At 38.0% G+C, this 13,427-nt stretch overlaps 1 protein-coding gene across 1 annotated transcript; it reads right to left on the reverse strand.

Moving 5' to 3' along the window:
• Positions 1-266: 266 nt before the first annotated feature.
• Positions 267-13,153, reverse strand: LOC140146865 (glycine cleavage system H protein-like). The gene is made up of 5 exons (XM_072168754.1): positions 12,851-13,153; positions 9,413-9,492; positions 6,304-6,367; positions 2,685-2,816; positions 267-676 (listed from the first exon to the last, which is right to left on the reverse strand). The coding sequence occupies exons 1-5, from the start codon at positions 13,050-13,052 to the stop codon at positions 582-584; spliced, it is 573 nt and encodes a 190-aa protein (XP_072024855.1). The 5' UTR covers positions 13,053-13,153; the 3' UTR covers positions 267-581.
• Between the last annotated feature and the right edge of the window lie 274 nt (positions 13,154-13,427).

The following is a 13,427-nucleotide window of genomic DNA, read 5'->3' on the forward strand; positions in this document are numbered from 1 at the left end:
TGTACATTGCACTGGATTCACGTAAACAAGCGCGAGCCTGCATCAAATGGAATTTTATCTTGCGACATAGTGTGCAAGTTTTGGTGATTTTTCTTGGAACTATGATTATTTTATCATTCAATAAAAATATACTGTAAGTTGGAAGAAGCCCCACGCTTTTATTTCAATCCCACGCTTTATATTAGTCCACGCTTTTTTGCCAAAAAGTTTAAACCCCCACGCTTTCACCAATTTTCAGAATTTCGAACCGGCACGCATTATAAAGCGTGGACTGCCGAGTGTGTATTGGTGACATATAGGCGCTGGAATTAAATTGTAATTTTATTTGTTTAAACTCAATTATTGAGCTCAAAATTAAAAGGGACTGTGAAAACCATTTGTGGAAAAGAAATCTATTTCTTAGGGAAATGTTGATATCACATTAACCAATTTCTGAACCCTAATGCATTATGGGAAGTTATAGAGCCCTCCTCTGCCAAATACCAGCCTTGTATACAAGCAAACAAACAGTATTTGTTTTCATAGTCACTGCTAGAAGTCACAGGCAAGCCGATGGTACCACCCATACTACGTTGCCATGGTTACGCCATAGTTTTGACAAAATCTTCATATTGCTTTTCGGTCATTAGCGCCTCTACCTTTTTCGGGTCCTTCACTTTGAGTTTGATCAGCCAACCTGCAAATAGGTGAATAATAAATGAACACTATTATTAGCCTCTAAAAATGATTATGAATTATGAAACTCCCTCATTTTAACACCTTTCCACAGATTCCAATATCAATCAATGATCTGCATTTGGAGTACTTATCACTGTGCATCACCAGCGCATGAGGTGTGTATAATGTCTATTGGTTGTCATTCATAGATATTTTTGACTCCATGGAACGGAATGAAAATGAAGTAGTTTTGTAAAAGTCTATTATTTCAAAAACGGAGCGGTCAATTGTCAAAATTCAAAAAGTATATGATAGCTAATATGTTTCTCAACCTCACCAGTTATTCATTTATGTTTAGTTGTGGTGTTAAAATACCCAAACAATTAAACTTCTGACAATACAGTTCTTTCAGGGACACCCTGTGTACGGAAAACATCAAAGGTCTAACATACTCGGTTCTAAAGTTATGAAGTTTTGTGATGTCTACTTTCTTATGCATTTTATTGTTTTTTTACTCCATATTTTTGCCTTTATCTCAATTTCAAATTTGCCCCATTTGGCCTCCATGGACCAGATCATGTCACATATATAAGGGCGTGTTCACACTATGCCTGTTTTGCCCTGGGTCCCGGGTACAACCCGGGTTAGACCCGGGTTGATTATAAGTGTGAACAGGAAGAAACCTCAAAAAAATCGACCCGGGTCAATTTTTTTCAACCTAGGAAAGAGTAGGTTACAACCCGGGTCAAACCTGGGTCAATTGTACATGTAGTGTGAACAGAAATTCACTGTTTCACCTGCATTATTAGAAGAAAACACAACCATTATCACTCACTTTCTATTGTTTCTGTCTGCACTGGGAAAAGAATGATTCAGTTCTTTGGTAATAAAATCAATAAACCTCTATTCCTGAGATAAAAAAAGTTATTTTCATGCAAATAAATTATCGAATCAAGAAATAACAATTATATTTCTGAGTTTTTAACCCAAAACAGCTACACGAAGCATCTAGATAAGATTACATATTAAGGTGGAATTAGAAAATAAAATGAAAAATGAGCATAATTAGGCCGATAGCCTGTTAATAAACGTTTTAAAACTATTAAAATAGTCAATGACAGAATATGTACACGCCTGCATTTTCCAGTAGGCTTAGCCAAAATAATCAACCCGGGTCAATTTTCTTCATGAGAGTGGCTATAGTGTGAACAGAAATTTTTTCAACCCGGGACCCGGGTACAACCCGGGTTAACTCGGGTCCCGGGTAAATAATTTATACGTGAACGCGACCTAATTCACCACACCACAGAAGTAGTGGTGTAACAAGAGTAATTACCATAGCAATGAGTCCACACTATTTTTGAATGTATTATCCTTTTACAGAGCACTCATCACCTGTGTATGTGTGCAATCACAGATTGAATACAATTACCGCTCTTCTCAAAGACGCTTATCTTACAGGTACAAGTGATCATCAGCATGATGTGAAATTCCTATAGAATTCCGATCCAGGTTTTTATCACATTTATTCCTGTTCTTTGATGATCCATGGTGCCATGCAGATGGATAGATAAACACCCAGTACAGGTGATGCATTCAAAAATCATGTGGACCAGTCGCTATGGTATAACCCTGTCGCATTACTTCTACGGCAAAATATGTGCTTTCAAACGTTGTATTGTATAAGCCCTTACCACAGAATTAGAGAAGGAGAACTGGGACTCCCTATACCGCCATCGCACAATCGCTACCGTCAGCTATGGGGAGAAAATTGGGGTATTCGGGTCCTTGCCGACGGTGTCGGAGACGAACGAAAACAATTATGCGTCTCATCTGAAGTGTCTTGGTACTCAAGTGCAGGTCGCATCAAGTCGTCTCTCAAATGCGCCCATCATCCATGTCGCGCTTGCATGACAACAAATGCCTCGAGCGCATACCGAGGGAAACCGAATACCCCCAATTTTGGCTCCATGATTATATCAAGATGGCGGTCGAGTCCTGGTTTTAATTCTGTGGCCCTTACATACCTTTCTCATAGCATGACTCGTTAACAAGTTCAGGATGGTCATGTAATTCTTCATTCACTTCTGTGATATCTCCTGACACAGGACAGAATAATTCATTAGCTGCTTTTACACTCTCTATGGTGCCAAATTCATCTACAAATGCAAACAGAATAACAGGTGTAAGCAACTTACAGGTGGTTGTCTGAATCCGTACTCAATTGAAATACCAATGATGTTTTATTTGTGTGTATTCAATTTAACCTAGCAATTGAGGATGTTATATTTAATATAACGCAGGTGGTTGTCTGAATCAGTACTCAATTGAAATACGGATGATGTTTTATCTGTGTGTATTGAATTTAACCTAGCAATTGAGGATGTTATATGTAATATAACGATAAAGAAAGTATTTTGCAAAATACATTGTACATGTACATGCATTTGCAGTCATTTGCAGACCTCCAGAAACCGAGGATGGTCCCCTATTGCAGAGTGGTCCACAAATTGAATGTAAAGTGTGTGTGTGTGTGTGTCATTGTTTGCTGGTAAACACACATCCCTACTTGTAAAACGTGTGCATCGTGCGTACATGTTTGTCTGCAAACGAGGACACACACACAAGATTTTTCACCCTAAACTGCGGAATTACCTCCAACCGAGGACAGTCCTCAGTCTAAAACTGCTGCAAAAGACCTCAAATGCATGCTAAATGCATTACAGTGATATTTGCTCAAACGGCGGTCCACACATGTAAATACTACAGTCAGCAGTTGATGGATAAAATTCCGTTTTGTATCATACACACAAAAAATCCACCATTTGTCCATTTTAGTTCACGGTTTGGTGATGAAAACATGATACACATGTCCACGGCTAGATAGCAATACACACTGTCCTTGGTTAGCGGCAAACACACACAGGTGGGGGTGCGCTTGTTTTACAAACGTGGACTTTGAGTCCACACTTATGTAGTGAAAAACCATAAACTGCGAAACGTGGACGTCCACGGTCGTAGGACAGCGGCAGAGGGTGCTATACAGCATAACTTTGCAAATGGAGTAGGGTCCTCTATGGTAGGTGTAATACCAGGACCACGGTTAGCGATGAAATATCAAAGAAGTCCACGTTTGGATTATGATATGTCTGTGTGTGTGGGTCCACGGTTTCACTGTTAACAACCACACACACAATAAGGGTCCACGGTTGTCGGTGAAGGCGAGTAGGGGTGCGTGCATGTGTGGGACTATGAAACTGTCATTATACAAGCAGGCATGGAAATGTCCCCACTTTGGCGGGAAAAATCATGTGTGTATCCCAGTTAGATAGTATATGGAATCTGATATGTGTATTCGTCTGATTCTGTACTATGCAATAGGGGATTTCACTCCCATATGTCTAACTAATTAATGCATTAATGCCCTCTAGGGGGGTTATATAGCCCCATCTGTTAGGTAATCGGGGATATCCCTGTTTGCAACTGTATCCCCAGTTTAAAACTTGAATTTGTATATATTTAAAATCGGTGATGCCCAATAATTACACACAAAAATTACTACTTTTACAGTTTGTCCAAGTAAAAATATTTGTCAATGGTATATCCTATGGCAGATTTAACAAAGTCTTCAACAGAGGGAGTACCTTTTTCAAATGGAATTATCTAGGGTTAATCAATTTGAAATCTATAATTCTTCAATCGATAAGGCGTTCAACTATGGTGCGAGAGGTTGCGGGTTCGAACCCTGGTGGTGCCTAGTATGCTCTCATGGAAAATTGAGTTAGCTTGAAATTCTCCTGGACAAGGAACTCACTGCTAATTTGTCTCGTTGTAACCCGTACGAAACTCGAGCTAATCCTGGTTGCGATGGTTATTTGTGGTATGTCTAGGGTGTGCGCTCTTGAAGCAGCAAAGTCCCTGAATTGTTGTTTAATTGTTGTTTAATGGTTTAATGGTTTATGGAATTTCTACTACATTTGAGTGTATTCCTACTATTGTCTGTCCAAATAACTTAGACACCCGGTTTTTAGGATATATTTCGAAAAGTGTTTACTTTGGCAAAAAGTCATGAAAGACCTAACAGAAATTATTAGTAAAGCGATGAAAAAATATTCTTCCTTGTCTACTTTTATTCAATTTTGACCGATTTACAGCAAGATATCTGGGTCCAGCCGAATATTCCTAATGACTTGAAACTTTTGATGGGATAATCTATTTACAGTAAGGGGTGTTTGAACATTGTAATCATGCATATTGATCAGTGATGCCACACTTTTTTCTTTGATCCTTTTACTAATTCACAATAATGGCGGTCTACTCAAATGCATTCAACAAAAGCATGTTTGCAATCTACCGCGAGAGGTCGTCTCACACGCATAACAAATACACTACGATAAAATAGGTTGATGACAATATTTGATTGAATGGACTGCACTGTGCCATGATTGCGGTGAAGGACACCGGTTCAAATCCTTTGTTTGGAGCCAATCAATAATTTCAGTTGGTGCATTATAACAAATGATAGGGCAAGTTACTATGCGTCTGGAGTGTATTGTGAATTATACTCCTTACCAATAACATCAGAACATTCATAGGGCATACAATTTGTATTTTCTTGGAATTGGGCCAAGCCAAAAGCATGCACAGAACAAGATTCAAATACCGCGCCGAATTGTTGTACTTGGTTGAGGGACAGCTGGGATCACTGAGTTAATACACTGAGAATAAATATGCCAATTAGAAACACTGTCTGCATTTTATGAACTGAATTATATTTTTCATTTTTATAAAATGTTTTTGGTGAGGAGTATAATTAATTTACTATTCATCCATTCACTATCCAAAATCACAATACCTACAAATCTGTATAATGAGACCTTCCAAAATAGTGGTACCCAACTTCTACCGGATTATTGTTTAAAGTGTTGAGAAAAACCTTCCAATTTCAATAGAATTTCTGGTAAACTCTCACTCAATGCTTTGGAAACACAAAAATCCTGTTAGGTCTCAGCGAATGTTAACACTTTTCTTTCATGACTTTCTTTTAAAGTTGATATTTTTTCAAATATGTAACAATGGGTGTCTAAGTTAATTGGACAGACAATACATTATGAGCAAATACATTTGGGTGTATTCCTAATACATTTGAGTGTATTCCTGATACATTTGGGTGTATTCCCAATATATTTGGGTGTATTCCTAATACATTTTGGGTGTATACCTAATAAAAAAAAATCAACATTGAAAATGTTTGCATCGGTGACTCTGCAATTGCCTTATCTTCCAAAGCACGCAATTTAGGTGCATTCCATAAACCATTGGGGCCATAGTTTATGTGGGGCCATAGTTTATGGAATGATGTGGGGCCATAGTGGTCAGCGATACCCTGTAAAGTGTGAGAGGCTTGTGGATCAACGTCTAGGCGTTGTGCCTGTGCGTAGCGCACTATAAATCACTGCGCTTTTTTTTTTTTTTAATCCCCCAGTATAATGGCTTTACCTTAATCTTGCACAAATGGAGTGAGTATTTCAAATGGAAGTTACTATTATATTTCCATTTGAAGTTTATATTCCCCTGTGGAAGACTTTAGCTGAACCTTTTACAAGGGGTGTGTGAATATCAAATGGAATAGCTCTTTGCTCCTACCTCCTTCAAAGAATTTCTTTCCTATTTCTGGCAAGCTTACATACACCACATCACCCAGGCTGTCCTGAAAGATACAATCAAAGCACATTGGATTATAAATGTGTCAACAACCCATGCGTTTTTTAACAATTAACAATTGAATAAACCGGGCACTTGGGATAGTACATACATACATACATACACAATTCTTTTATAAAGCGCCGTTTCATCTAGATCACAGCGCATAAACAAATTCAAAGCATAAACACAATATAACAAACAAAGTGAGCAATAAAACAGTCAACTTTTTGGGAAAAGATATGACTTCAGTAATTTCTTGAAGACTGGCAATGAGTTTGCAGTACGGATGGTGATGGGTAAATTGTTCCACAGTCCAGGAGCAGCCAGAGAAAAAGCTTTATTTGCGGCAGAGTGGAGAGACTTGGCATTTAATTTATGTACAGTAAGCCGAGTTGTATCTGAAGCAGAGCGAAGTCCGGTACGTGATTGATGGTAAGGTGTGAAACAAGAAGCTAAATAATCTGGAGCATGTCCATTTAAGCATTTAAACACATATAGCAGTACTTTGAAATGAATGCGTTCTTTCACAGGGAGCCAGTGGAGTTGCTTTAAAAATGGAGTCGCATGATCGCGTTTTGATGCAGAAAAATGAGTTTTGCACCCCAATTTTGAAGGCGCTGAAGTCTGTCAATATGGGTTGTGTTTACTCCCAGCAGAAGAGCATTTCCGTAATCCAGTCGGGATAAAATAAGCGATCTTACAATACTGCTGCAGGTGTCTAAATCCAAGAAATGTCTGATGCGAGTGATGTTACGCAAGTGGTATGAAACAGAACTGGAAAGAGATGTTATTTGCGGAGCCATAGACATAACATCATCAAAGATGATGCCCAGATTTCGCACAGTTCCTGATGGTTTGATGATGTCATTTCCAACTTGCAACTGAATGTCAGGTAAAGAACGTTTAAAATGAGGCGAGGTGGCAACAAAAAATTCAGTCTTATCACTGTTCAGCTTCAGCATATTTTCAGTCATCCAGAGTTGTATTTCATCAATGCAGTTTTGAAGTGCAGAAAGAGTCGACTGAATAGATGCTAAATCCGAAGGTATGAAAGAACTATATATTTGAATATCGTCTGCATAGATATGATAGCACAAATTGTTCTTATTGATGATCCTTCCAATAGGTATGGTATAAATCGTGAAACATTTTGGTCCGACGATCGACCCCTGTGGAAGTCCATAGCGCATATCACGAGGAACGGAGTGAACATTGTCAACCAAAACACAAGTTGTCCTGTCTGACAGACAGGGGCTCGTCGCTGATAAGTGACCTTGGTCATGCATAGAATTCAAACTGTGTGATCAATCATTTTGATTTGCACCAAATTTCATATACTGGTATCAATTTTTGTCAATTTAGAGCTTTGGGTAGCAAATGTGACTGATATCACATTAGAACTAACAAGCTGCTGTTAGTCCTAATATATTTGGGTGTATCCCTAATACATTTGGGTGTATCCCTTATACATGTGGGTGTATTTCTACTACATTTGGGTGTATTCCTAATACATTTGGGTGTATTCCTAATACATTTGGGTGTATTCCTAATATATTTGGGTGTATTCCTACTACATTTGGGCATATTCCTAATGGGCAATTCCATGGTAACTCGTGCTACACTTTATCGCGTCCTTTGACAAACTTTATGCTCCAACCTTTAAACTCATTTGAGTGGAATCTTAATTTTTTGTATTTTAATACCCAACATTCAAGGCTAAATGCAGATATTAACTTTTATACGTATCTGTGAAAAACGGTAACTCGTGCTACGAGCCGTGACATGCCAAAAAAATCAATCACTTTAATTTGGATGGTGTCCGAAAACAAAAAACACTATAAAGCCTAATTGATTATGATAAGTAACTACTATGTTAAGCTTGATCTTGATATATACATTAAAAAGATTTGTCCTTCATAGTTTTACTTTGGCTTGCAAAAAACATGGTAACTCGTGTTTGTCCGCCCAAAAAGATGGAAACAAATTACGTAATAAATACATTTTAAAAAACAAGATAAAAAAACCATGAAAAACATCATAGAATACCGGTATGTAAATTTCAATATTCCTTGAGCAATTTAAAACAAAAAACATGAAATAAAACCTTAATGAAGATGTTCAAATGAGATCCCAAATATAGGTCTTTTTTCACTTAAAAAAGTAACAAATTTGGCCAAAAACAGGTTTTTCAAAGAAAATTCATGATAAACATGCAATAATGTAACTGCAAGTCGACTTAATTTAAAGAGTATGATAATCTCTTTCATTTGATACCAAATTTGCCATTGCAGCACTTGTAGTTTTGAATTTCTGAGCATTTTTCATGTTTTGGGTCATGTCCACTTTTGCTTGGAATTGCCTAATTCTGTAATTCTTAAGTTTTAGTTTTAGTGCCTTGAGCGCTCTTAATTGAGTGGATATATACATGTATGTGCCTTGTCGCTATTATTATTATTATTATTATTATATTATTATTATTCCTACTACATTTGGGCATATTCCTAATACATTTGGGTGTATTCCTAATACATTTGGGTGTATTTCTAATATATTTGGGTGTATTCCTAATACATTTTGGGTGTATCCCTAACATATTTGGGTGTATTCCTACTACATTTGGGCATATTCCTTAGACTAATTCCAATCAGCCGTCTACACTTCGCATGTACTGTGTATGCTTCGTAGTGACGACTGATTATCTTACAGCCAATATCATGACGGACTTCTGAAAAATATTCAATGCGACTTCAGTTGTGCGCCGTAAGCGACTGACTATCGGCGCCAGCGTGCATCGTGCAGCTGTACCGCGCCGCTGTGACAAGATCGCGCTCTGAACTTCTAAAAACAACAAACTCGGTCAAAAGGTCAATTTGGACACAACTGCGATGCTCTATGCCACAGGAATCCTGTTGCAAAATCCGTCACTTTTTTTCCACGTAGTTTTCTCAGTCGTCAATCCAGACGGTTGACGACTGAGGGCAGCAGTCTACATATTCCTAATACATTTGGGTGTATTTCTAATACATTTGGGTGCAATAATGTCACCTACCTGTGCATAATTTGTGATACCCACTGTTCCAATTTTATCATCCATAGATATCCACTCATGCTCTTTGGTAAATTTACGGTCTGGAAGAAAAAACAAAACAATCTGTAACTAGAAACGTCATGGTTTTCAACGCAAGGCTGTCCTTAATTTTGCCTCCACCATGGGGCAATTTAAAATTGGAAACATTATAACAGCTAATGTCAAACTGTATGAGTGGTAAACAATCAAATATATTACCTCAAATGGCCTATGACCTGGAGCGACCTTGGATACTACCAATATCACTTCATTTATGTTTTTAAAACAGTTTAGAAGTGTGAAGAAACTGTTTTAAAATTACACCCCTTGATAAATTTGTGACTATTTTTGCATTTTTCTCAAAAAATAATAACACACTGGTAACAAAAGTTATGTACATTATAGGGGCAAGGAATCCAGTTACTACACTGGAATTTCACAGATTCAAGACAAGCGGTACGTTATTTATGATAAGAAAAGAGGTACCACTAGAATACCTAATTTCTTAACATATAATGAACCACTTGTCTTGAATCACTGAAATTTCAGTGAAGTAATTGGATTCCTACCCGAGACCAAACAATAGCGATGGTTTGATAGCTTTGACACTCTGAAAACAGAACACAGAGGCTCTCACTCTGAGATGGTCTTAAGATTTGAAAGTGTCCGTCATTTTTATTAAAACTGCCTGTCCAAAATATGACCCTGAATCCAGTTCTCTGCCCCTTTTGTGGGCTTCTGTAAAATAGAAATTTTGAGCAACAATTATTTTTGCGCTTTTCACACATTCCAAGCTACTACCGCGAAAAATAACAACATACGCTATTGACTGATCTCGACCCTAACAAAGTGACAGGACCCGACGGCGTGCCTGCACGTACATTTGTATAAAAGATGGGGCAAAGAAGGTTGCGCCAGCCCTGGCGACCATCTTTCTGATACACCGGTATCACTTAATACCTCTGTATGTTGCAAGGTGATGGAGCATTTCAATCCATTCGAGTGTTATGAACCATCTAGACAAATATGATTTATTGAACGACCACCAACATGGTCTTTCGCCATAATCGATCATGCAAATTATCTCAACTGATTTTGAACATTGCCAAATCCCTCGACAAGGGGTGACAGACAGACGCTATCATAATGGATTTCAGCAAGGCATTTGATGTGGTAGCACATCAAAGGCTTGAAACTTGCCCATTACGGTATACTGTACAGGGACCGACTCATGCATAAAAAGCAAAATTAAAAGGTTGTTCTTGGAGGTGACACTTGAGAGGACCCCCTTCAACTCAAAAGTTGCGACCACAGCAGCTCACAGTAAGTAGCTTAACCAGTGTCCGATTTACAATTTTTTTCCTACCTGCACTGGTGCATGTAGCCCAAAATTTCTACATGCACAGCAAAAAGTGTGCATGCACCAAAATTAAAGCAAACATAAAATCACATTGAATCACGATCATTGTCAGTTAAGCTTGTAATAATATTTCCGGCTCCCCTGTCAGTGTCATTTTTATGCTGATCACTCGCCCCTTCACTCGCCGATTTCTCAGCCAAAACACTGGATGCTGTGGCTTCATCTGTTCTAGAACTAGTCGCCGACGAGGTGCACGATTTCCAGAATGATGCAAGTGTTTTTTGAGCTATTTCCTTTTTTGCTGGACATTATTATGATTATTTTCCGTACGTAGACAAATATTTCCCACGGTTTAAATTCCGGTTCTTTTTTTTCAATGAAATGAAAATGACACTCTTCTACATGTGCGAGAGTATCGGGAATTGGTGGCATATGATGTCACATTACGCTAGCCCCTCTAAGGGAAGTCTTAGTCTTGGACCAGACTGCATGTCATGCATGTGGCTATCGCGAATGTTCGTTAGGATGGACGAGTATCAGACCGATGCAAACTGGCTGTGTAGAAGACTAGGGAAGTCAATGAAAAAAGTGACAGTTCTCACGTGATAGGGGTATCGGGAATTGTCAATTGTGCGATTTGTGCCAGCCCTTCTAATGAAGTCAGAAGATGTAGCGCTAAAAAATAGATTGGGTTTTTCCCAATCGGACTGACTGCTTGCTTACTTTTGTATATTGGCCTTGTTATATCGCTAGCGCTAAAATCGTACATGCACGTGTGCAGGCAGGTAGTGAAAAGCTGCATGCACAGAGGGAATGTTACATGCACTGGTGCAGGTATGCAGGTGGTAAATCGAACACTGAGCTTAACTGTTTAGGGAAATACAAAAATTTGAAATTTGGATACCAGAAACTTGAGGATGGAGGCAAAAAAGTTCTGGTACGGTACGGTACTTTAACATTGATAATATAGAAGTCATATTATATATCAATATCATGCAGTGATACCATAGTTAGATTTCATCAAATAAAATCGCTTTTGTGTAAAACAGTGCATTACGGTACTCTTTTGCTTTTTGTACTGTACGTGATTGCAAGGCATTGTCAACAGGGTTCGCAGGTTTTTGGCGCATGAGGAAAAAAACGCAGTTTTAACTGCGGTTCTCACCACGGTTTGGCAAAAACAGTTTTTGCCAGCAAAAATGGCAAAAACTAAAAAAGTGATTTATAGTTCAGTTTTTTCATCTCAAAACAAATTTTTAAGTTCCGGTTACAAAAATAATTTCCTGAGTGTAACAAGGCCAGATTTTGTAATTATTTATAACATAAGAAATTAAAGTCATGCATTTTCAATGCTCAAGTGCATTTTTAATTTATCCATATAAATGTGTTTATAAAATGTGTTTTTAATTTAACCAAAATGTGTTTTTTCATTTTGGGGACTTTTATGAGACAAAAAATATGTTGAATGAGTCATTAAAAGTTTTGTGTTGCTGTTTATGAGCTTTCTGTGTTAATTTTTAATATTTGAGTGACTACTGTATGTGAGTTTTTGCCATTTTTTTCAACCTCCCAGTCCAGGCATTGCCTGTTTTTGCCAGCAGAAACAGGTTTATGCCTGCAAAAACAGAACCCTGATTGTCAACAATGTTGATGGTCGCAGAAAAGTGCAGAATTTGAAAACAGACATTATTCCATAACTTCGCCAATTTTTTAGTTCAATCAAGACCAACATTTCAGACGAACAGACACAATTAAAGTCTTATTCAGATTTCATTTTTTGACAGCTTAAGTTAACCATCGCGTATAGTATACGCACGCGACGTCAAGCATGTGCATTGGACCTTGTGCAAATAATACGCGCTGGACGGCTAGCAGTACGCTAAATTTGTAAAAGGGAATCTGAATAAGACTTTAATAAGGCTTGTCACGACATTGGTTGAAACGCCCTGCCGCTTACTTGCCGCATGCGCAGCAGCAGCAACGTCTGACGGGGGCATTAAACGTTCACAATTATTATACATTACAAAAAGAAAAAAAAAAGCTTTTAAAACTACACTTACCTTTCAGGAATGCAGCACTGATACTAAATTGGCGAATCTGCTGTAGCCTCTGCGTACACAGCTGGGGGCTGCCGATTCTTCCTGGGCCCAACAATTTCTGAAAATTAGGCTGCACATTTGCGCTGTTTTTCACGCCTATCAGGGCTGAACGGTACCTCCCCAGTGCACGTACTGCTAGTCTAGAGCCTGACAAACTAGCCATAATGTCGTAGAATAGTTATTTTAATGGAAAAATGGTAAATTTTGATGCTCTGTTTTTGTACACAAATCACACGTTCTCCTCGCAAATACAGGATCAATGACCTTCTGACGACCTTTAGTAATTGTTTCTATAAAGAAGTTACTTTCTATCTCTAAATTCTACACATTTTCCTTGTTTCAACATAATTTACAGAGATAGAATTATTTTGTAAAAGGTAATTATATATTTAATACTTATGATTTGATTAAAATCTGTTTTAATACATTATTTTTGACTTTAGGGGATACAATTTTAGAATTTGTAGTAAGAACACTTACTACAAATTCTGGCTATTTTTAGGGTCACCTTGACCCTGCTTGACCCTTGACCGAAATG

This window comes from Amphiura filiformis, chromosome 2, assembly GCF_039555335.1.
Source record: "Amphiura filiformis chromosome 2, Afil_fr2py, whole genome shotgun sequence".
In the NCBI taxonomy this organism is placed as follows: Eukaryota; Metazoa; Echinodermata; class Ophiuroidea; order Amphilepidida; family Amphiuridae; genus Amphiura; species Amphiura filiformis.